Genomic DNA, 24,478 nt, shown 5'->3' with positions numbered 1-24,478 from the left:
AGTACTTTGGCCATCTGATGCGAAGAGCCAACTCATTGGAAAAGATCCTGATACTGGGAAAGACTGAAGGCAAAAGGAGAAGGGGTGGCAGAGGATATGGATATGAAATTGAGCAAACTCCAGGAGATAGTGCAGAGAAGGAAATGGCAATCCACTCCAGCATTCTTGTCTGGAGAATCCCAGGGATGTGGGGGGAGCCTGGTGGGCTGCTGTCTATGGGGTCGCACAGAGTCGGACATGACTGAAGCAATTTAGCAGCAGCAGCAGGAGATAGTGAAAGTCAAGGAAGCCTGGTGTGCTGCAGTCCATGGGGCTGCAAAGAGTCAGACACGACTCAGCAACAGCAACAACAAATTGCTTTTCCAGGCAAAGGGGGCCACAGTGAGCAAATGCCCTCAAAGCTGTGTGTCCCCACCTGGAGGGGGTAGTGAGGGGTCTTATAGTAATGGTTCAAAGAGGATGATAAGCTCATGGACATTTTTCTGATTGGTTATTGGTGAGGTAAGTGAGAGTCTGCATCATCCACCTTCTGGTTCTAACCAGTCTGGGGTCTACTTGCTTGTGGGCATCAGACCCTTGGGGCTTCCCAGGTGACGCTAGTGGTAAAGAACCCACCTTCCCATGCAGAAGATGTAAGAGGTGCAGGTTCAATCCCTGGGTTGGAAAGATCCCCTGGAGGAGGGCATGGCAATCCACTTCCGTATTTCTTGCCTGGAGAATCCTATGGACAGAGGAGCCTGGCGGGCTACAGTCCATAGGGTCGCAAAGAATCTGACACGATGGAAGCGACTTAGCACAGCACATCAGACCCTTAATTTCTCCCACCTGGTGGGGGTTTTAGTATCTGCAGAAAAGCTCAAAAATGTTATGTATATTGCTTGGAGGGGGGACCAGGACTCTGCCCCAAGGCTGCATTATTGTTTCCTGTCTGTTCCTCCCTTGTCTCTGCGTCCCCTCCCATCCTTGCTTCACATCTGTTTGAAACTACAGGTTGGAGCTAAGGGAAGGTCACAGACACTGAGTGAAGCCTATTTCCTGTCATCAAAGAATCGGCAGGCACAGAAAGTCTTTGTGCCCAGGAGCTCCACTGGGTCCTGCTCCGTGACGGGTGTAGGCTCTTCCTCTTAACTCAGACTTTATTCCCCATGCTGACCATGATTCATGCTCCACCAAATCCTCCTCCCCCGCTGCTTTCCCTGACTCCCCAGCAGACCGCCCTCTGCTGCACACTCGGAACACCCCGTCTGTATTCTGTCCCAGGTGTCACACGGGGTTGCCTGTGATGCCTGCACCTTGTCCCAGGCTGGCTTGTGACTTACAGACGGCAGTAACTACATGACATCGTTGATGGAATGCTAGCCCCGCAGTCCAGCTCCTGGCCCCGTGTCCTCCTTCTTGGGCATGATGCGTGTCAAGAGAGATGCCCAGTGATGTCTTTTGTCCTGTCTTTGGCAGCGCCGGAAGTGTTCCAGGTGTATGTGGACGGAGGCCCTGGGTACTCCTACCCCGTTGACTGGTGGTCCCTGGGTGTCACGGCCTACGAGCTGCTGCGGGGCTGGGTAAGATGTGTGTCTGTGTGGTGAACATGGGGATTGTGGAAGTTGGCGGTGGGGGGGGGGGGACTCAGATCCTACCAGGCTTGGGTAGATTCGGATGGCCATGTCCCCTGGGTGGTGCACCATGCTGGCAAGGAGCCCTGGGTGTCTGTCCTGATGGCCCATGTGCCAGCTCCATGGTCCTGAGTGTTAAAAAGCTCTTAACAAGCTTCTGGTCCAGACCCTCATTCTACTTGTGGGCAGAGGGGAAGGGTCTCTTGCTAAGCTCAGCAGCGGATCAGTGGCAGCTCAAACACCCAAATCACCCTGATCTCATGATTTCAGCTCACAACATCACACACTCATGCCCGATCAGACTCCCCTGCTTGTTTTTTGCTACTGTTATTTTTGTCCCAATCTTCCCCGAATACATAGCTCAGTGTCCTATAAAAGTGGGGCATTCAATGCGTATTTTTGTTTTATTTCATTTAAATTTAATAGCTGAAGATGACTAAGGGAACTCTTTGCAACTAATAGCTCAGTTTTATTTTAGCAGGAAGAATTATGTCAAACTAATTTGGAGGCATATTTTCTCTATACAAATATCATTTGAAAAGGATGCCACTTAACCTCTCAGGACCATGGTTTCCCCCTTATACAATGAGGATAATAACATCATTTCATTCTGTTCTGTGGCACTGAAGTTATCCCAGGATCCATGTGCCCAGCTGGGACACATGGCTTTCGTATTAGTCACCTTACAGCATCAAAGAGTCGGGCACACCTTAGTGACCGAACAATACAACAGTGACACCTTATAGGTCTGGCACCCAGCACACAACTGTGGAGAGTGAGTGCCCATCCCTGGCTGCTCTTTTAAGGTTGTCCCACAGTCATCTGCATATTTAAGCTGGTAGTCAGCACCCTGGAGGGCAGGGCCTCCCAGTGCAGGGTGATGAGGGAGGGGAATGAATGAATGATGACAGCTGTTAGAAAACCATCTAAGCTATGTGAGTGTTATTCATTATCGCCCTGTGGTTCAAGCAACTGTTCTCTGCTGTTGATCTCAATTATTTCCCCTGGGTTCCTCAAAAAACGTATTATGGCACGTGGTGTTTTAAGAATGCAAAAAATAATATATGTGATCTTGTGAGTTTTCTCAGGCACTGAATGAAAACTATCTCCCACAGGCTTACCCAAGGCTTACCTATGGGCTTTCCTGTGGCTCAGCGGGTAAAGAATCTGCCTGATTCTTGAGTGCCACCGATCCACGGCTGAGCTTCGCAAGAACCCCTTCCCCTTGACATCCCTCTCCCCACAAGTAGAATGAAGGAGTCGCAGGTTCAGTCCTTGGGTTGGGAAGATCCCCTGGAGGAGGGCATGGTAACCCACTCTAGTATTCTTCCCTGGATAATGCCCTGGACAGAGGAGCCTAATAGGCTATAGTCCACAGGGTCGAAAAGAGTCAGACACGTCTAAAGTGAATGAGCACGCATGCACTCAGGCTTACCTTGTCAGTTCCTTTGTCATGTACTGGCTCTTTGATATACACACTCAAGGAGGGAACATGACGGTCCCCATGGTATTTATATGAACCAGAGGACACAGGCATCACCAGATACTGTTTATGATGTAATCAGCCATGCAAATGACCTTGGCAAGCAATTCACCTAAGTGTGATTGGTTGCTTGCCAGCAGAAAGTATATTCTCTGTCAGAATACAGGTCAGTAGAGATAGTCATACTGAGTGAAGTAAGTCAGAGAAGGAGAAATATCATATGACATCACGTATGTGGAGTCAAAAAAGAACTGATACAAATTAACGTACTTAAAAAACACAGATTCACAGACTTTGAGAACTAACTTATGACTGCCAGAGAGAAGGATGAGGGAAGGGATAGTTAGAGAGTTTGGGTTGCACATGTACACACTGCTGTATTTAAAATGGATGACCAACAAGGATCTACTTGTATGGCATATGGAGCTCTGCTCAATGTTATGGCAGGCTGGATGCAAGCGGAGTTTGGGGGAGAATGGATACATGTGTATACATGGCTGAATCCCTTTGCTATTCACTTGAAACTATCCCAACATTATTAATCAGCCATTTGTTGTTGTTTAACCCCTAAGTCATATCTGCCTCTTGTAACCCCATGGACTGTAGCCCAATAAGATCCTCTGTCCATAGGATTCTCCAGGCAAGAATACCCAAGTGGGCTGCCATGTCCTTCTCCAGGGGACAGTCCCACCCCAGGGATCAAACCGGTGTCTCCTGCATTGGTAGGCGGTTTCTTAATACAAAAATGTTTTAAAAATACATGGATTAGAATAGTCAAAGATGATGACTTGGCAAAAAGCCTCAAAGGCTTCAAAATAAAATGAGCACCTTGAGAGCTGTGATTCTACTTTGGTCACTTGAGTCCTCTGAGCCCTGGCCTCCTCCTTCCTGAAATGGGGATGATGAGGCCAGCCGTGGGGGCAGGGAGGTCACCAAGAAAATGCGGGCAGCGCATAGGCAGTGTCTGGCACACGGAGGACTCTGATTGCTGCATAAATGTTCACGTGGTGATGATTCAGAGGCAGGTGGATACAGAGACAGTGCTGCCCAAGGAGGGCAGCTGAGGTTGACACAGCAGCATCTTAGACTGACCAGCAGTCAGAAGGACAGTCGGGGGACTTTCTAGAAAGGACCCTGAGGTCACCTGGAGGTGCTGGCTTCACTGTGTAGGAAGTGCAGTGCAGTCATAGAAGGGACAGCATGGTGCTTAAGCCAGAGGGTTATGGAAATCCTAAGGTTTCCTAGGTTTCTCAGTGGGTAGGAACCTGCCTGCAATGCAGGAGACCCAGGTTCGATCCCTGGTTTTTGGAATCACATGTTTTAGGGCTGGAATTCCAGTTTTGTTGCAGCTCTTGAATGGTCTGGGCTGAGTCTGCTTCTTTTCTACCAAATGGGAAGAACGGTGGTTGCAAAGCACAGGATTCCTCAGCCTCAGCTCTATGGTTGCTTGGGTCTGGATACCACTTTGTGTGGGGGGCTACCTTGTACATTAGAGAGTGTTTAGCAGCATTCCGGGCCTCTACCCACTAGAGACCAGCTGGAATTGCCCCTGCAACCAATTGCCCCCACAACCAAAATGTTGCCAAGTGTTGCCAGACATCCCTTGGGGGACAAATTATCCCCAGTTGAGAACCACTGCTGGAGTAATCAAGGGGATGGGTGAAAGGAGATTCTGGATGTCAGGCCACATTGTGCCCATGGCCTGGCAAAATGTGCTTTGCATGCAGCTGCAGGGAGAGCCCTAAAACCCACACTATGGCACCAGGAAGACTTCTACCCTCTCTGCTTCCTCCCTACCACCTCCCTCACCTGGTGTTACCCTTGGCTTTGACTCCAGTCAGCATTTCTACTTAAGGTTCAGTAGACAGAGAAGGTGGGGGTGATGGGGAATAGAGGAGGGTTATGGAGGTCCTAGGGTTTCCCAGGTGGCTCAGTGGGTAACGAATCTGCCTGCAATGCAGGAGACCCAGGTTCAATCCCTGGGTCAGGAATATCCCTCAGAGAAGGGACTGGCTGCCCACTGCAGTATTCTTGCCTGGACGATTCCATGGACAGAAGAGCCTGGCGGACTACAGTCTATAGGATTGCAAAGGTCAGACGTGGCTGAAGCAACTGAGCACACACACATATGTGCATGGAGGTCCTACAGTTTGCAGCAGAACTAAGAACCTCTGGATGCACGCCAAGTGGTGGGCTCAACCGCAGAGACGAGCATCTGTTGGTTTATTAACCCAGCAAAGCGAGAAAGGCGGCCCTTGAGTTGAACACTGCCTTCCTGTCCCTCAGTGAAGCAGAGAGATCGCTGAGCTGGGAGTTAGATACCTGGAGTGAAATGAACTCTCTGACCTTGCCCTTCTAGTTTCCATAAGGCAAGGGATTTTCAAGCTGTGCTTCCTAAAAGTAAAGGACCCTGCAGGAGTGATTCAACAGTTCATAGAAGAAAAAAGATTTCTCCAGCAGCTGGAGGTTTAAGCAACCTGGGGAACTGTTCTTCACTTGCATCTGTTCTATGTTTTGGATTTTGAGCAAAAAGATTTTTGGGGAAAAAATTAGATGAGATGGTCCCCAAGGCCCAGCTCAGTTCTAGCAGTTAAAATAACAGGTCTATGGCAATTATTTTCCTGCTTCTTCTGTTTCTTGGTAAATTGGAATTTTTGTAAACTGGGTTTCCTGGAATAGACACACTTGCACTCCATAATGAGTCTATCTGGTGCCCTGCTGCCAAAATCACTTTCACCAGCTGAACAGGTAATTACATCACCTTAAAAATACTGCTGGCTTCCCTGGTTCGATGCGGGAGTCCCGGGTCTGATCCCTGGGTATGGGAAGATCCCCTGGAGAAGGGAATGGCTACCCACTCTGGTATTCTTGCCTGGAGAATTCCATGGACAGTGGAGCCTGGTGGGCTACAGTCCACGGGGTTTCAAAGAGTCAGATAGAACTGAGAGTCTAACACTTTCACTTTCGTAAATACCACCCGGTTTTCTTAGCACATCCTAAGACCAAGCCTCAGTAGAACTCTTGACCACAAGTCGATGGAATATTGATAATATTGAACAATATTCTCGTCTCCACAACCACCCAAACAGATCAAGGCTGAGCCTGGAGCTTCAAGATGCAGTGCAGATTTTAGTTATAGTGTTCCAAATGCATTTCCAAAAGTATTTAACTGCTATATTAGCCTCATGGCCAGTTATGGTTACTATTATTCTCATCATTGTTTTTATTGGTCTGGTTCCCTCCAAAAGTGTGGGGGGAGAGGGAGAGGCTCTTTGGGGGACCTGGGGGCAAGCAGAATTCGTAGATGCCTTGAAATAACCAAGTAGGAAATAGAATGAAGCATAAATGATAACAGAAGTCTGCACACTTGTTGCTGGCTGATTCTCCAGTTGGGTGCCTGAGTTCCGGTCTCTGATGGAAAGAGCCATGGAGGAGAATCTGGGTCTCTGGGATGCTGGGAAAGTCACTTTTTGTCTCTCAGCCTCAGTTTCGCAAACTTTAAAATGAAGAGGTGAGCCAGCACCCTGACACCTGCAGTAGCTGGGTTGCAAGGGCGGGGCTTGGACTGGAGTCAGGGAAATGGCCTTTTGAGAGGCAAAAAATGGGAAGAAGCGATCCTGAAACAATCCTGAAGAGTTCAAAAACCAGAGACTCAACCCCTGAAGGCCGGTCTTCTGGTGGTGGCCTGAACTCTGGTTTCCTGAACCCCCTCCCGCACTAAGGCAGCACCCCTCCACCCTTTCTGTGCGCCCAGCATGCCCTGTAGAGGCCCCCCCAGCACGCACCCCACACCGAAACCCCTCACTGCCGTCTTTTCCATGAAGAGCTGAGAGGAGTCGGGACCCTGTCTGTCTGCTCACAACAGGGGCCTGGTCTACACAGTGCTGACACCTCCCAGAACAGAGCAGAAGTCAGACACCTTCCCTAGAACTCTGCCTGAGGATGGCTAGGGTAATGGTCCTAGTCTGCCTGGGCTATTGTAACCAAGTCTGACAGACCGGGCCGCCTAAACAATAGAAGCCTGTTCTCTGGCAGCTCTGGGGCCTAGAAGTCCACGCTCAAGGTGTCTTCAGGGCTGACTCTTTCTGAGGGCAGCGAAGGAAGCTGCCCCTTTACACCTCACATCAAGATGCTCCTTCCTTGCTCGTAGATAGCCGTCTTCTCCCTGTGTCTCCTTGCTTGGTGTCCCCTCTATGTCTATCTCCCTGGGTCCTAGGATCCCCTTTTTCTAGGGTTCCCCCTGTTTACAAGGACACCAGTCATATTGAATTGGGGTCCCTGCTAATGACCTCGTGTGAACTTGATCACCTCTGTAAACACCCTATCTCCAAACAAGGCCACCTTCTGAGGCGCTGGGATTAGGACTTGAACATACAAGCTTGAGGGACACAATCCCCTCTGCAACAGTAGTGCTCAGAGGTGAGCTGGGGGTTGATACCGCCTGAGCTTTAATGTCGACGCCATCACATCCTAGCTCTGGGGCTTGGGACCTCTGGCTCGTCTGCTGTAAAGTGGTCATATTGTGTGTGTGTGCTAAGTCACCTCAGTCGTACCCAACTCTTTTCAACCCTGTGGACAGTAGCCTGCCAGGCTCCTCTGTCCATCAGCTCCTCCAGGCAAGGATACTGGAGTGGGTTGCTAGGGCCCCCTCCAGGGGACCTTCCCGACGCAGGGATCGAACCCAGGTCTCCTGTCTCCTGCACTGGCAAGTGGGTTCTTTAGCACTAGCACCACCTGGAAAGCCCAGGTGGTCACATTCACAGTAGCCAGCTCATGGAGATGCTGGGAGCCTTGTGTCACGTCCCAGATGCTCTCAGTGAATATTCACTCTCATTTCTAATTGTAGTGGTTGTTCCTGGTGAAACATAAAGGGATCCTGCAACATGAAAGCAGGCAGCAGCTTTGGGTGGAAATTTTAAAACTGAAACTGTACTCCACTTCCTATTAAATTCAAAAATGTTTGAAGCCAGATTTAAAGAATGTTAGTGTAGCAAGCTAATTAGACTTTCTAGGGAGTCCACAGGCTTCCCTGGTGGCTCAGATGGTTAAGAATCCACCTGCAATGCAGAAGACCCCAGTTCAATCCCTGGGTCAGGAAGATCCCCTGGAGCAGGGCATGGCAACCCACTCCAGTACTCTTGCCTGGAGAATTCCATGGACAAAGGAGCCTGACGGGCTACAGTCCGTGGGGTCGCAAAGAATCGGATGTGCACGCACACACAGAGAGCTCACAGTTTGGGGTTTTGCCCTATTGGGCGGAAGGGAGATTCCCAATTCAGTGAAACAGATGAGAGAGGAGGCAGCCAGTCAGGAAGAAGCCCCTTTCCGGGTGGATATATCAGAAAGCACAGGTGCACCCAGGTCGGCAGGCATCTTCCCCAGGGCAGGGTGCCCACTTGGTAGAGATACAGACACTTCCTTCTGGGGAATTGTATCCCAACCAGGGCTCAGGATCACCTCCCTTTTCCAGGCTGACCTCTCCAATTGCTGCAGCCCCATGGTAATCCAAGTTCCATGAGGTTGGAGCTGGCCCTTTATGCACCATGGGACCCCAGCACGGTGTTTAGGTTCACGGTCCATGTTCCATCAGCAACTCTGGATGATCTGACCATCATCTTTGTGGTTCTTCTCTCCGGGACCTGCTGGGCAACAGATCCTGCTCGGTACCCTGAGGACACAGGGATGGAGGTTATGTAATCCCACCTACCAGGAGCGCCCTCCACCTCTTCGCAGAAACTCCATACTGGTCAACCAAGGTCATGTGGATTAACAATGAGCTCATTCCTCCAGATTTCTCCAGGATCAGTTTGGTCATTGAAACACACGCACTTAGGAAACAGTTGCCTGCTCCAGCCCTGGGTCATGTGACCCTGATGGAAACTGGAAGATTCCTGGAGCACACAGCCAGGTGGAGGATGAAGAAGAGGCTCTGAAAGAGCTGTTCTTGAGTGGGAGGGGTTGAGGGAGTCAGTTACTGTTCAGACACTATCCAAGCCACTTCCCCAAGGTCCAAGTCAAAGGAGCCTTTCCAAGCTTTGAGAGGTGCTTGGAGGCCAAAAAAAAAGAGAGAAATCTGCCCACTCCAGTGTCAAGAGAACGTGTCAGAAAGTTCAGTGCTCTGCCGTGTTGGGGAATTGGCGAACAGGGCTTAGGCATCCTTCTGGTGCAGGAGAAAGGATGGCAGGTGGAAATGGCCCAGCCTCCCTGCCTCCATCGCCCAACCAGACCCAGATCTGGTGATTCCCACCCTGCTCACTCATGGGGCAGTTCAGCCAGGGCAGAGAAGATGCAGCCAAGCCCGCCAGTGGGCGGGGGGCTGTGGATGGGGAGACCTACTCCTCTCTGCAGGCCTAGGTCTGGAACAGAGACCCTGGGGTTAGGCTGTAGGGTATGGGTCCTGCCTCTGCCGATTCCTGGCTATGTGACCTCACCAATCACTGACCCTTCTGGGGCTGTAAGAGAACACCCACCCACTGGGTTCCTGCACTGGTCACTGTTGACGTAGGGGTCCAGGCCACCTGCTCAGCCGTATAATTGGAACACCCACTGTTACCTGCAGGGAAAGAATAAACCACCCCTTGTAATGACACAGTTTTTTAATATATTATTTATTTTTGTCTTTCAGTCACTAAATCATGTCAAACTCTTTGTGACCCCATGGACTGTAGCCACACGCCAGGCTTCCCTGTCCTTCAGTATCTCTCAGAGTTTGCTCAGACTCCCATCCTTTGAGTCAGTGATGCCATCCAACCCTCTCATCCTCTGTCGTCCCCCTTTCCTCCTGCCCTCAATCTTTCCCAGCATCAGGGTCTTTTCCAATGAGTTAGCTCTTTGCATCAGGTGGCCAAAGTTTTATTATTGAACTCTAATTTATTTATAATGTTGTCTTAATTCCTGCTGTACAGCAAAGTGATTCAGTTATACAGATATAGACATAGATATAGGTAGGTATAGATACATACATTCTTTTCCATTATGGTTTATCATGGGATATTGAATATAGTTAGCAGTGCTATAGAGTAGGACCTTGTTGTTTATCCACTCTATATGTAATAGTTTGCATCTTCTAACACCAAACTCTCAATCCATCCCTCCCCTACCCCCGTCTCCCTTGGCAGCTGCAGGTCTGTTCTCTGTGTCTGTTTTAACCATGTGGACAGCTGTCTGATGCTGTCTGTTGTCCCTTGTTGCAGAGACCATATGAAATCCACTCGGCCACACCCATCGATGAGATCCTTAACATGTTCAAGGTGGAGCGCGTCCACTACTCTTCCATGTGGTGCAAGGGCATGGTCACCCTGCTAAAGAAGGTAAGGGGGTAGCCGCCTGTCTACCTTGCCAGGGAGCTGGTCATTCAGTGCAGAAGCAAACAGACCAGCTGACTAAGGAACGAGAGGATGAATGGAGGGACAGTGGTGAAAATACCAGTGCTCTCACCATCTCACTTCAAGATCACAAAGCCGCTGGACAGAGGGGTGTGGCCTGAAGTCAAATCTGGGATGACAAAGCCCTCAGACTTTTTTCACCCTGCTACCAACTTCTAACAATTGGAAATATTTAATGCATATGGTTCTTTAAAATTTTTACAAATCATCTTTTAACTCACTGAGCTTTAAGAAATTGGGTATCTCCTGACTTCCTAGGAATTGTTCAGTTCAGTTCAGTTACTCAGTCATGTCCGACTCTTTGTGACCCCATGAACTGCAGCACGCCAGGCTTCCCTGTCCATCACCAACTCCTGGAGCTTGCTCAAACTCATGTCCACTGAGTCCGTGATGCCATCCAACCATCCCATCCTCTGTCGTCCCCTTCTCCTGCCTTCAATCTTTCCCAGCATCAGGGTCTTTTCCAATGAGTCAGTTCTTCCCATCAGGTTGCCAAAGTATTGGAGTTTTAGCTTCAGCATCAGTCCTTCCAAGGAATATTCAGGACTGATTTCCTTTAGGATTGACTGGTTGGATCTCCTTGCAGTCCAAGGGACCCTCAAGAGTCTTCTCCAACACCACAGTTCAAAAGCATCAATTTTTCAGTGCTCAGCTTTCTTTATAGTCCAACTCTCATATCCATACATGACTACTGGAAAAACCATAGCTTTGACAAGATGAACCTTTGTTGGCAAAGTAATATCTCTGCTTTTTAATATGCTGTCTAGGTTGGTCATAACTTTTCTTCCAAGGAGCGAGTATCTTTTAATTTCACCATCTGCAGTGACTTTAGAGCCCCCCAAAACAAAGTCTGTCACTGTTTCCATTGTTTTCCCATCTATTTGCCATGAAGTGACGGGACTGGATGCCATGATCTTAGTTTTCTGAATGTTGAGCTATAAGCCAACTTTTTCACTCTCCTCTTTCACTTTCATCAAGAGGCTCTTTACTTCTTCTTCACTTTCTGCCATAAGGGTGGTGTCATCTGCATATCTGAGGTTATTGATATTTTTCCCGGCAATCTTGATTCCAGCTTGTGCTTCATCCAGCCCGCCATTTCACATGATGTACTCTGCATATAAGTTAAATAAGCAGGGTGACGATATACAGCCTTGACATACTCCTTTCCCAGTTTGGAAACAGTCTGTTGTTCCTTGTCCGGTTTAACCATTGCTTCTTGACCTGCATGCAGATTTCTCAGAAGACTGGTAAGGTGGTCTGGTGTTCCCATCTCTTGAAGAAATTTTCCAGTTTATTGTGATCCATACAGTTGAAGGCTTTGACATAGTCAATAAAACAAAAGTAGATGTTTTTCTGGAACTCTCTTGCTTTTTTTGATGATCCAGTGGATATTGGCAATTTGATCTCTGACTCTTCTGCCTTTTCTAAATCCAGCTTGAAAATCTGGAATTCTTACTAGTAGAATAAAGTAGTGGGTCTCCAAGTATGGTCCCTGGACCAGCATCACCCAGGAGAGCATGTTGGAAATGCGGTTTCTTAGGCTCCACCACAGACCTGCTGAATCAGAAACAGCAGGGTGGGCCCCGTTGTTTTTGTTCTGATAAGCTCCAGTTTGGCATCAGCAGTGGGTTTTGATGCCCTCCTTCGGCAGCTGGCATTTGGCTAAACTCGCTCAGAATCCTCCAAGACACAGAGGTGAGCCTTGCATGTGGTCGGCAGGTGTGTGCGCGTGCTCAGCAGACACCAGTTACCTTTAATGAAGGAACTGTGAGGATGGCAGCCAGTGCTCGTTGGGGGAGTGTTGTCTTATATAATCTGCTCATTTAGTCCTTACAGGCCCTTCGAGAGGAGTCCTGTTATTACCCCATACTAGAGATGGGAAAACTGAGGCTTAGAAAAGCAAAATTATTCGCTCAAGCCCACAAGGCTGTTAGAGAGCAGCAGAGGACTTGAGTCTAAGCTCTCTGAACTCTTTGCCTGAAAAATCCCGTGGACAGAGGTGCCTGGCGGGCTACAGTCTAAGGGATCGCAAAGAGCAACTAACACAGTCATTCATTCTCTGAACTCCAGATGTCAGTTCCTAATCCTTCCACTGTTGCAGATTAGCAGTCCCCAACCTTGTTGGCACTAGGGATCAGTTTCATGGAAGACAGTTTTTCCATGGACCTGGGCATAGAGGGATGGTTTGGGGATGATGCAAGCACATTACCTTTATTGTGCACTTTATTTCCACTATTATTACTTCAGTTCCACATCAGATCATCAAGCATTAGATCGTGGAGGCTGGGGACCCCTGCTGTAGACGACTTAGGGAATTACTCATTAGTTAAATTGCATAAGGGGAGATTGAGCTCCTGGATTTTAGACATCAGTAGTCCTTAACCTCAACTGCTGATTGGAATCACCCAGAAGCCCTACCCACCTGCCAACACTGCCTCCCACACACCCAGGGAGTCAGAGAACTAGCTTCTACCCTAAACCATAAACTTTGCCCCCAGGCATTGAAATAGCATCTCTGTTTAAATCTGCACCTGTCTTTTTTGGGGGCAGTTCCTAGAGAGAGGCCCCCATAATCAGCAGGTAGGACCTGCCAGGTGTCCAGCCTACTAGTTGGAGTGATGGTGAGAGCCGCCTGGTGACGGGGTCCTGATTCCAGCCCCTACCTGACAGCATCTGGGCTTGCCATCCTGCCAAGAGGGGTCCCAGGTCCTCACCAACCCACTTTGGGTCTCATCTAATCATGAACCAGAAGTGGAAGAATTACCATTCATGCTTGTCTCAGTCAGCAGCTCCTCTGAAGCTACATGGCTACCGAGTGGCTGTCCCAGGGCTGGGTCCTATCTTTCATTTGTAGCCTCAGTGTTCTTAGCATCAGACAAAGCTAGTGTTTTGAAACCTGAAAACACCTCTGGATGCAAGGTAGTACGGTACAGCTAATTTTTTTTTTCCTTTTACTGCATCACCCCTTATTAGCAGAAACTGTTTGAGGAGAAGCTAAAAATGAAATCTTGGCTACAAAAGAGACTACTCCGTCAGGCTGCAGAGGTCACCTCATAGCTGTCCAGGGGAAATTCTTATTATGCTTTTGTGCATCCCATTACCAAGCTGAACGTCCTAAAATGAGATGGATAGTTCTTTTTATTTTTAATTGGAAGCCTCTGCAGACCTCATTGGCAGGTAGCACATCACAGGGTGAGAGTCCTTGAGGGGAGCATGGCGGCTGCAAAGCTAGTCCCAAAGAGCCCCTTTCTGGTTGACCTTGGGGAAGCAGCCTGGCCCCTCAGTTCCTCCCTGACTGTAAACGTGTATAAGCATAGGTGACGCTTCAGTAAGCAGCCCTGGTGGCTCAGTGGTCAGGAACCCACCTGCCAATGCAGGAAACGCAGGGATGTGGGTTCGATCCCGGGGTCACAAAGATTCCCTGGAGAAGGAAATGGCAACCCACTCCAGTATTCTTGCCTGGAAAAATCCCATGGACAGAGAAGTCTGGCAGGCTACAGTCCATGGGGTCACAAAGAGTCGGGCCTGACTTAGCAACTGAGCATATACAACGCTTCAACACAAGTAGCCCAGACAGGGCACAACATTCATGGGACATGGAAGCAGAGGCACCTTCATTTTCCCAAGACTCCACCTTCGGAGGCTCTGCAAACCTCAGTCCTGCCCAACTGCATACGTTTGTTCATTGCCTGCAGCTCCTGACCAAGGACCCTGAGAGCCGCCTGTCCAGCCTTGGTGACATCCAGAGCTCACCCTATTTGGCCGACATGAACTGGGATGCGGTGTTGGAGAAGGCACTGACGCCTGGCTTTGTGCCCAATGTGAGTGAGGTCCTGTCCTATGACATCCAGCCCTGTGCAGGGTCTCCCTCCTGGGTGCTTAGGAACACCCTGGAAGCTGGCAGCGGGGAGGGGGTTTGCTGGCCACATCATTTGAGCTCCAAAGGAGTCACCTTTCACTGAGATTTGGCATGGATTTGGACCTGATTTGCGCGGTCCAGTTGGGTGGCTTCCCTCCCTGTAGTGGGTCCTCAGGGGCACAGAGTCTCCTCTTTCTTGTTAAATCACATCTGCGATGTCCACAGATCCAGGCCCTGGGTGGGTGAGAGCAGGGTAATGGGAGCCAATGAGCCACCCTTTCACAAGCTGTCTGTCGGGTAGAGGAAGACAGTGAGTCACCAGTAAATGTATAATGTGACACCAGGTTCAGTTCAGTTCAGTTCAGTTCAGTTGCTCAGTCATCTCCAACTCTTTGTGACCCCATGGCCTGCAGCACACCAGGCTTCCCTGTCCATCACCAGCTCCTGGAGCTTACTCAAACTCATGAGAGGAAGACAGTGATTCACCAGTAACTGTGTAACGTGACACCAGGCAGTGATGCCAATTCCTACACACAGAGTGAGCTAGGAAGACAGAGAGAGAACGGGGTGAAGGAGAAGGAGGCAGGGGCTGCTTTTAGGTAGAGGTGCAGAGATCCGAACCAAGTGAAGGAACCAGGCTTGTAAAGATAGGGTGGAATTTTCCAGGCAGAGGGAATATCAAGATCACGCACCTCCAGGCAGCAAAAAGCTTTCAAAGAGCAGTGAAAAGGCTTTATAGCTGGAGCAGAGTAAGAGAGAAGAAAAGAGTAGGGAGTGAGGGTGGAAGGGACCACAGTCTACACCCTGGAGACTTCCAGAGATCATGACAAGGGTTTTGGACTGTGTCCTCTGAACGCTGGAGTGCACTTGGCAGGAAGGTAAAACTGTGAGGTTTACACCATTGAGTGGACAGGTGGGTGCTGAGAATGAATGGAAGGAGACCAACAGGAAGGAGGCTGAGGAGCTAGCCCGGAGGCTCCCAAGGATGACCACAGGCCCAAGGGTCAACTGGCTTCAGCTGCAGGGCAGTTGGCAGCTAGGATGGAGAATTGGGTAGATTTGGTGTCTCAGATGGTAAAGAATCCGCCTGCCATGCAGGAGACCTGGGTTTAATCCCTGGGTCGGGAAGATCCCCTGGAGAAGGGAAAGGCTACCCACCCTAGTATTCTTGCCTGGATAATTTCATGGACAAAGGAGCCTGGCAGCCTACCATCCATGGGGTTGCAAAGAGTCAGACACGACTGAGCAACTTTCACTTTCACTTTTTGGCCAGAAATGGCATCTTTAAATGGATTTGTTAAAAATGATATTTACATTAATAGAAAAAGTAGTAATGACATGAGGAGGAGGGTATGAGAAAATATGTGAAAGTACCAGATTGGTAAACTGAACCCAATCTCGTGAAATGAACACACATAAGATGGAGGAAACGTGGATATTAACAGGTGGGTGGGGATTATAGGGATAAATGAATGGCGTGTGCAGTGAGAATGTGTCAGTGTTCGTCATCAGGACAGAAATGAGCAGATATGTCCCCTGGGGGGGCTCCCCTGGTGGCTCAGATGGTATAAAGTCTGCCTGCAATGGAGGCGACCCAGGTTCAGTCTCTGGGTTAGAAAGATCCCCTGCAGAAGGGAATGGCAACCCATTCCAGTATTCTTGCCTGGAGAACTCCATGGACAGAGGAGCCTGGTGGGCTACAGTCCATGGGGTCACAAAGAATTGGACACGACTGAGTGACTAACACTTTCACCACTTTCTTTCATCCCCTAGGAGTAGTAGCTCACTGTTACTGGTTGAATGAGTGACTGAATGAAGGAATGAATGAAAATACAAGTCAGTGATGCAGAACCAAGGCAAACCCTGTTTCCTTTTCCACTTCCTTTCAGAAAGGGAGACTGAACTGCGATCCCACATTTGAACTTGAAGAGATGATTCTTGAATCCAAACCACTTCATAAAAAGAAGAAGAGGTTGGCAAAGAACAGATCCAAAGACGGCTCAAAGGACAGCTGTCCTCTGGTGAGCGCTGTCTTGGAAGCAGACCCTGACAGAGAGGGACCCTATAGTCCAGTGAATGTGATTGAGCTGCTTCTTAGCCACACGGGGGGTGGGCGGGGAGGGTAGCATGTCACTTCACCCTCCCAAATGCCTTTGTTTGCAGTCAATCAAATGCCTCCATCAAACAAGTGATCTTTCAGAGCAGAATGCTATGAGAGCATCGCTTGAGTCTATACATTATTGCTCTCATCATTCACGTTAGCACGGTTCCTAGTGCAGGAATCTCTGTATCTCTGATCAAGAACCCAAGAATGATGCCAAGTGACTTCAGTGCTGCACCCAGTAGAGCCCAGCACCTGTTACTGGCCATATTCTTGGCCTTCTCTGCCCACTGAAGCTAAAAAAAAAAAATACGAGACAGAGTCTGGAGGTAATAGAAAGGTGAATTTAGTTCTCAGCTGGCAGAGAGGAGAATACAGTAGGCTCGTGCCTCCAAGAACTGTGCCCCCGCCCCCACCTCCATGAGGCATCCAGGAGCTTATATAAGATCAAAGTCAGGAGTTGGTGATGAAGTACCAATGTGTTAGGATCTTGATTTCTTCCTCTTGCGTTGTTTCAAAGACAGTCATAGGCTGGCATCAGTAACCCAGTAATTGAGTCTAGCAGTTCAGTGGCCTTGCGGCCTTCTTTCTGATATGTAACTACAAGGAGAAGGGTGTTGTATGGGTAAATACCAGAAACAGGATGTATTAGCATCGAGTCAAAGGAAAATAGGAGTGAAGCAAACTTAGTTACAGACATGCAGAATTAGGAGCAAAAAAACTAGGAATGTTCAGGCCTGCTCACTGTTCTCTTTATCTTCTTTGTTCTCAGAAAAGGAAAAGAAAAAAGGTCATTCTTCTTTTTTTCCCACACCCTCTGCAAAGGTGTTATACTGTGAAGGCACCCAAGGCCACCCTTTGTGGGTCCTTGTATTAATTTTCTAGGCTACCATCACACAGTATCACACACTGATCTGGAACAACTGAAATGTGTTCACTCACAATTCTACAGACTGGAAGTTCAGAATCAAGGTATTAACAGAGCTGTGCTTTCTCAAAGGCTCTCAGGAGGCTCCTTCCTTGCCTCTTACAGCTTCTGGCGGTGGCCTACAGCCCTTGACACCCCTTGGCTCATAGCCACATCACTCATTTCTTCCTCCGTCTTCACAAGGCATTTTCCTCTCTCTGTCTCTCTGTCTTCACACAGTCCTCTTTTAAAGACACCTGTTATCAAATTTAGGAACCCCCACCCCTTGCTCCAGGTTGACCTCATCTTAACTAGTTCCATCTGCAAAGACCTTGTTTCCAAATAAGGTCATATAGACCAGTACATGGCGTTAGGCGTGTCTTTTTCAATTTATTTATTTTTATTGAAGTATAGTGATTCGAAATGTTGTGTTAATGTCTGCCCTACAGCTGAGTGATTCAGTTACAAGAATATATACATTCTTTTCTGCATTCTTTTCCATTGCAATTTTATCACAGGATATTGAATATAGTTCCTGCTGTGCTACACAATAGAAACTTGTGGTTTATCCATTCTCTATTTAATAGTTTGCACCTGCTAACCCTAACCTCCCAATCCTTCCCTCCCCGACCTCCACCCCCTTGGCAATCACAGGTCTGTTCTCTGTGTCTTGTGAATCTGTTTCTTTTTCGTAAGGAAGTTCATTTATGTCACATTTTAGATTCCACTTAATAATAATTATTATTATTAATAAAAATAATAATTCCACTTAAGTAATATCATGGGCTTCCCTGGTGACTCAGCAATACACTGCCTGCAGTGTAGGAGACTCAGGATTGATCCCTGGGTCAAAAAGATCCCCTGGAGAAGGGAATGGCAACCCATTCCAATTATTCTTGCCCAGAGAATCCCAAGGACAGAGGAGGCTGACAGTCCATGAGGTTGCAAAAGTCAGTCATGACTGACTAATCAGCAACAACAACAGCAAACTAGTATCACATGGAATTTGTCTTTCTCTTTCTGAGTGACCTCACTCAGTATGATAATCTCTGAGTCCATCCATGTTGCTGCACATGGGATTGTTTCCTTCTTTTATGGCTGAGCAGTTCTTCATTGTACATACGCACCACATCTTCTTTATCCATTCATCTGTCAATGCACATTTAGGTTGTTTCCACAACACATCTTTTTGGAGGACACAGTTCAACCCACAACTTTCCCTTCCTCCCTCAAAATATATTCAACATTACAATTTATGATTACACTGGTATGAAAACGAATGTAACATTCAGTGTTAAAAGTTCATTCTCTTCAGCTTATTTCAAAAGAAATCTCTGTAGCCCCTAAAAGTATTGTGGCTAATTAGTCCCAGCACACTAATGCAGAAGTTGGCCAGGGGAAGGCTGGGTGGGCATTCACATGGGCCCACAGGGGATGGGGGTCCTGCAGACACGTGCATATCCATCCTGCATCCAGACAGCTCTGAGATGTGTGTTACAAAGCATTTGTGAGACCGTGGTCCTTGGCTCCTGTTCCTGAGGAGAATGAGCACCTTTGCGCGATGGCCTTGAATCCCCCTCCCACACCATGCTGCTTAATCAGGCCTCATGAACGTTCAAGTGGTCAGGAAACCAGGGTCCTGATTTTCAGTTCATATTCCAGAGACTTCCCTAGGGGTCTAGTAGTTAAGACTGTGTTTCCACCACAGTGGAGTGCAGGTTTGATCCCTGATTAGGGAACTAAGATTTCACATTCCATGTGGCCAAAATGTAAAAAAAAACAAACAAACTCAACTCATAGCCCATTTTAACAGAACTTTGACATTGCATTTAATGGCTTAAAATGTAGAAAAGCATCTTCTTCTGTCAGCCCTTACCTCCCCATGACACTGTCGCCTGTACAGTCAGGGCTGTTCCAGCAGCTTAGCTTGTCCCCAGCCGGAAGTGTCCCATTTAGATCAGTATCTGGTCGTCCTCACTCCTGGGAGGATGCTTCATCACTTACTGTCCCCTCTCTGTGCTCTTTGACAGAATGGACACCTCCAGCAGTGCTTGGAGACTGTGCGGAAGGAATTCATCGTATTCAACAGAGAGAAGTAAGTCTGCTACTGGGATCCACTGGGCGGAGCCCTTTCAAGGGACAGATGGGCTCCCTGGGTGAATCAGGGCCCCCAGACCCCATGAAGGCAGCCACAATGCTGGAAGGGAACCAGCAGGCAGACCCTATTATTCTAATCCTGCCTCTGCTGTCTGGCCCAAGCAAGGCTCCAACTTCACCTCTCTGGGCCTCGGGGGTCTTCATGTGAAGTGGGGTGAGCACAACAGGACTGATGGCACACAGGACGCTGGCACAGAGAGGCAGACCAGCAGATGGTTACATGCCCAAGACCTGGAGCAAAATTGCCTGGGATCAAGTCCTGGGTCTGCTGCTGCCAGAGTGACCTGGGGCAAGTCGCTTAACATCATGGAGCCTCATTGTCAGCAACGACAAAGTGGAAATCATGCCTTTGCCGTGTGGTTGTTGCAAGGTTGATTCAAGGCCTGGCATGGTAGGAGTATTCAGGAAAAGGATGACTGTTATGATTGTTGCTGTGGTTGTCATTATTTGATGGGATAACATGGTGTGGGCTGTGCTAGGACCCAAGCATCGTGGGCTGGCAGGAGACAGGATGTTGGTAAGGTGGGAGGGGCTGGCCTGATCACATGACTGCCCTGATCACATGATTGCCCTTACGGCAGCCAAGGAAGTGGAGGCTCAGCCCTCATCCCACCAATGTTACCATCTGGGGGTCCATCCACCAGTGCCTGATGACTCAGAGAGAGGCCCTAGGGGCCGTGGGCTCACACAGCAGGAGCTGAGGCCCTGCAGGCAGGACTCAGCACATAGCCCCATTTATCTAGTTATTCACCCAGGCCTTGGGCTCGCAGAGACGATCAGATCCACTTCCCTCCCTCCAGGAGAGCCAGATGGACACATGCCCGGTTGACCGTTATGCGTTCACCCGTGTTCCACCACTTTCAGCTTCTAACAGGTGGCAGCCACAGAGGGTCCACAGGCTGTGGGGTAGGGCAGCCCAGGCATGACTTCGCAGCGGGCACACAGCTCAGCCTGGGTGTCAGGGAAGCTCCTGGAGGTGCCATGCCTGGCGGTGTCCTGATGGGCTAGGAGGGCAGGGCATGGAGCTCCATCAGTGAGGACAATACACAGAGAAGCAAGCTGGCCTGGCAGACGTGGGCTCGGCCCCATTCCCAGTGGGCACTGAGGGAGATGGAGGCAGTAGCCTGTCCTTTGTTCTGGGCGGCTACAGCTCTAGGCTAGTAGACACACAAACATACACACACCAAGCCAGACAACATCACTTACTCATCAACATCACGCATCTCTCAGACAGCCATGCTGATCATGTCCTTGGTCCCAGCAGGATGGGAAGAAACTTGGAGCAGGCGAGAGCTGGGATTATAAGAGGTTTCAGAGCCCATCACATTTTCCTTGTGGTCCTGTCTGCTCTGAGGCTCATGTGCCTTCCCCACCGTAGACAGTCAGTCCTGGGAATTTCCACTCAAACCAGCTTGGGCACTTTGGACCACAGTGAAAATGAGCTCCAGGCAGCCTTGCCTCGGGTCCTCCAGCGGTTTAGGCAGGGACTGAGTTGTATACCACTGAGCGACTTCACTTTCACTTTTCACTTTGATGCATTGGAGAAGGAAATGGCAACCCACTCCAGTGTTCTTGCCTGGAGAATCCCAGGGATGGGGGAGCCTGGTGGGCTGCCGTCTATGGGGTCGCACAGAGTCGGACACGACTGAAGTGACTTAGCAGTAGCAGTAGCAGTAGCATCCTCAGAGAGTATCTGGGTGGCAAATGGGAGCCTGTGAAAACGCAGAGGGGTGACAGGCCTGAGCGGATAGCAGTCACACTGTATATGGCACTGTGTGTCAGAAGACGCTTCAATCTGGAATCCGAAGAACCCAAGTTGTTTCCCTTAAAAAGAAAATGAAAATGAGATACCCCTCCTTCCATTGTCAGGTGGCATCGGGCTGTTTTTAGCAGAAACCCAACTACATAGCGGCTTCGACCAATCAGATGTTCTTTCTCACGTGGAAAGGTGAATATAGTAAGATGACCCGGCTATACTGAGGACCCCCGTGAGAGTTGCGGTCGTGGATGTGAAGTGAGGCTGGCACCGTTAATAGGAGTTGTCAAAATAAAGATGGAGGATGGAAGTTGTCTCCCAGATGGGGGTGGTCAGGATGAGCATATGTGAAGCGGGAGGCAGGGAAGAAGATGGGAAAGAGGAGATGTGCGTGGGTTTGATGGAGGTTTCTGCTCTTTCATCCTTGTGTCTCTGCTCCCCAATGGCCCTGAGGCTAATGGGCTACCAGTCAGGGCAGGTGTGCTGGGAGCAGTGTCTTTTCCCCAGCTTCTCCCCACAAGGATACTGTCCTGTACCTTGCCAACTCCTCCATGTCAAACCCCATCCCTACTCCTTGATGTACCCAGAAAAGGACCCACATTATATCCACCCATAACCACCCTGCTGCAATTTCTCATCTGCTAAAAGGAAACAAGGATAAGACTCTTGAGAGTCCCTTGGACTGAAAGAGATCCAACCAGTCCATCCTAAAGGAGATCAGTCCTGGGTGTTCATTGGAAGGACTGATGTTGAAGCTGAAACTCCAATACTTTGGCCACCTGATGTGAAGAGCTGACTCATTGGAAAAGACCCTGATGCTGGGAAAGATTGACGGCAGGAGGAGAAGGGGATGACAGAGGATGAGATGGTTGGATGGCATCACTGACTCGATGGACATGGGTTTGCATGGACTCCGGGAGTTGGTGATGTACAGGGAGGCCTGGTGTGCTGCGGTTCGTGGGGTCACAAAGAGTTGGACACAACTGAGTGACTGAACTGAAAAGGAAACAATGGAAACAGTGACAGAGTTTATTTTTCTGGGCTCCAAAATCACTGCAGGTAGTGACTGCAGCCATGAAATTAAAAGATGCTTGCTACTTGAAAGGAAAGTTATGACCAACTTAGACAAGAGAGATGTTATGGGGAGGGAGGTGGGAGGGGGGTTCATGTTTGGGAATGCATGTAAGAATTAAAGATTTTAAAATTTAAAAAATAAAAAACTTTAAAAAAAATAAATAAAATAAAAAAATAAAAAAACAGAGACATACCTTTGCCAACAAAGATCCATCTAGTCAAAGCTATGGTTTTTCCAGTAGTCATGTATGGATGTGAGAGTTGGACTATAAAGAAAGCTGAGCACCGAAGAATTGATGCTTTTGAACTGTGGTGTTGGAGAACTCTTGAGAGTCCCTTGGACAGCAAGAGATCCAACCAGTCAATTGTAAAGGGAATCAGTCCTGAATATTCACTGGAAGGACTGATGCTGAAGCTGAAACTCCAATACTTTGGCCACCTGATGCGAAGAACTGACTCTTTGCAAAAGACCCTGATGCTGGGAAGGATTGAAGGCAGGAGGAGAAGGGCATGACAGAGAATGAGATGGTTGGATGGCATCACTGACTCGATGGACATGAGTTTGGGTAAACTCCAGGAGTTGGTGATAGACAGGGAGGCCTGGCATGCTACAGTCCATGAGGTAGCAAAGAGTCGGACATGACTGAGCAACTGAACTGAACTGAAAGTGCCTGTGAGAAGTCAGTTCATGAGGCATGATCTGCCCCAAAGCAAGGACTTCCTTGTTTTATAAACAGTTCATTTCTTTCATTGCTGAACTGGAGATCCAACCAGTCCATTCTAAAGCAGATCAGTCCTGGGTGTTCTTTAGAAGAACTGATGCTAAAGCTGAAACTCCAGTACTTTGGCCACCTCATGTGAAGAGTTGACTCATTGGAAAAGACTCTGATGCTGGGAGGGATTGGGGGCAGGAAGAGAAGGGGACGACAGAGGATGAGATGGCTGGATGGCATCACCAACTCGATGGACATGAGTTTGAGTGAACTCTGGGAGTTGGTGATGGACAGGGAGGCCTGGCATGCTGCGATTCATGGGGTTGCAGAGTCGGACACGACTGAGCGACTGAACTGAACTGAACTGAACTGATATAAATAGTACACACATGGTTTATCCATTTTTCTTGTGGACATTTGGGCTGTTTGTAGAATTTATCTATTAGAAATTAAGGTGTCATAAATATTTTGCAAAATCCTCTTTGTAGATGCATTTTTATCACTCTTGGAGAATAACATGATTCTGTAGACATCTAGGAGTGTGAGTGAAAGGGGTTTCCAAAAATCTCTTTTATATTCGCAAGATAGGCACCACGCATCCTGCACTCCTCTGCAGTCCTGTTTATGAAGCACCTGTTCTGCTGACACTGGAGTAGCTGGAAAATTAAAGACCTTCTTTCCAACATCAGCCATGTGGCCAGTGGGAGCCGAGAGGGGACACTGAGACACGGAGCCAAGCTTCCCTTCATGCTCCGTGGGGACCTTGCTGCCCGCTCCCTACCTCCTCCGGCAGTTCCTTCTCCTTCCGGTCTCTGCAGGCCTGGCCATCTGCCCGAAACACACTGTTCCCACCTCCCTGTGTAATCGTTTCAGACCTTGTCTCCTCCGTGTCTTATGTGTGTGCTCAGGTGCTTCAGTCATTTCTGACTCTCTGTGACCCCGTGGGTGTTAGCACACCAGGCTCCTCGGTCCATGGAATTCTCCAGGCACGAATACTGGAGTGGGTTGCCATGCCCTCCTCCAGGGGATCTTCCCGACCCAGGGATCCAACCCGTGTCTCCAGTGTCTCGGGCACTGCAGGCAGATTCTTTACCACTGAGCCACTGGGGAGGCCCTTGTCTCCTCAGAGGGGGCTGCGAAGATGAACTGGAAGGAAGTGCCACGGTCCCAGGGGTTCCTGTCAGGAACTCGTAGGGTGGGAGTTGTTAGCATTTAGAGTTGCAGCCTCTGTTAAACAGGATGAACTATGACTTCCCAAAAGATATGCTGAAGTTCTAGCCAGAGGGGCCAAAGGGGCCCTGGTACACATTCTCCGTCAACCCCTCCAGAAGGAGCTAACCCAGCTGAAATCTTGACTTCAGACTTCTGGCCTCTAGACTGTGAGACAATACATTTCTGTTGTTATAAACTATCCAGATGGGGACACCATGTTA

At 48.8% G+C, this 24,478-nt stretch overlaps 1 protein-coding gene across 2 annotated transcripts in view; it reads left to right on the top strand.

Annotated features, from left to right (window-relative positions):
- The window catches only part of STK32B (serine/threonine kinase 32B), a 383,574-nt gene that overhangs the window by 341,654 nt on the left and 17,442 nt on the right, over positions 1 to 24,478 (top strand). For both annotated transcript variants that reach the window (XM_042251641.2, XM_004009989.6), the window contains 5 exons: positions 1,456 to 1,559; positions 10,287 to 10,403; positions 14,174 to 14,299; positions 16,227 to 16,358; positions 19,376 to 19,440. In XM_042251641.2, the coding sequence (XP_042107575.1) occupies positions 1,456 to 1,559; positions 10,287 to 10,403; positions 14,174 to 14,299; positions 16,227 to 16,358; positions 19,376 to 19,440 (544 nt within the window). The remainder of the gene's footprint in view (positions 1 to 1,455; positions 1,560 to 10,286; positions 10,404 to 14,173; positions 14,300 to 16,226; positions 16,359 to 19,375; positions 19,441 to 24,478) is intronic.

Source organism: Ovis aries, chromosome 6 (genome assembly GCF_016772045.2).
Source record: "Ovis aries strain OAR_USU_Benz2616 breed Rambouillet chromosome 6, ARS-UI_Ramb_v3.0, whole genome shotgun sequence".
In the NCBI taxonomy this organism is placed as follows: Eukaryota; Metazoa; Chordata; class Mammalia; order Artiodactyla; family Bovidae; genus Ovis; species Ovis aries.
Note: the sequence above shows the minus strand (reverse complement) of the source record. Positions and strands in the feature narration are given on the sequence as shown.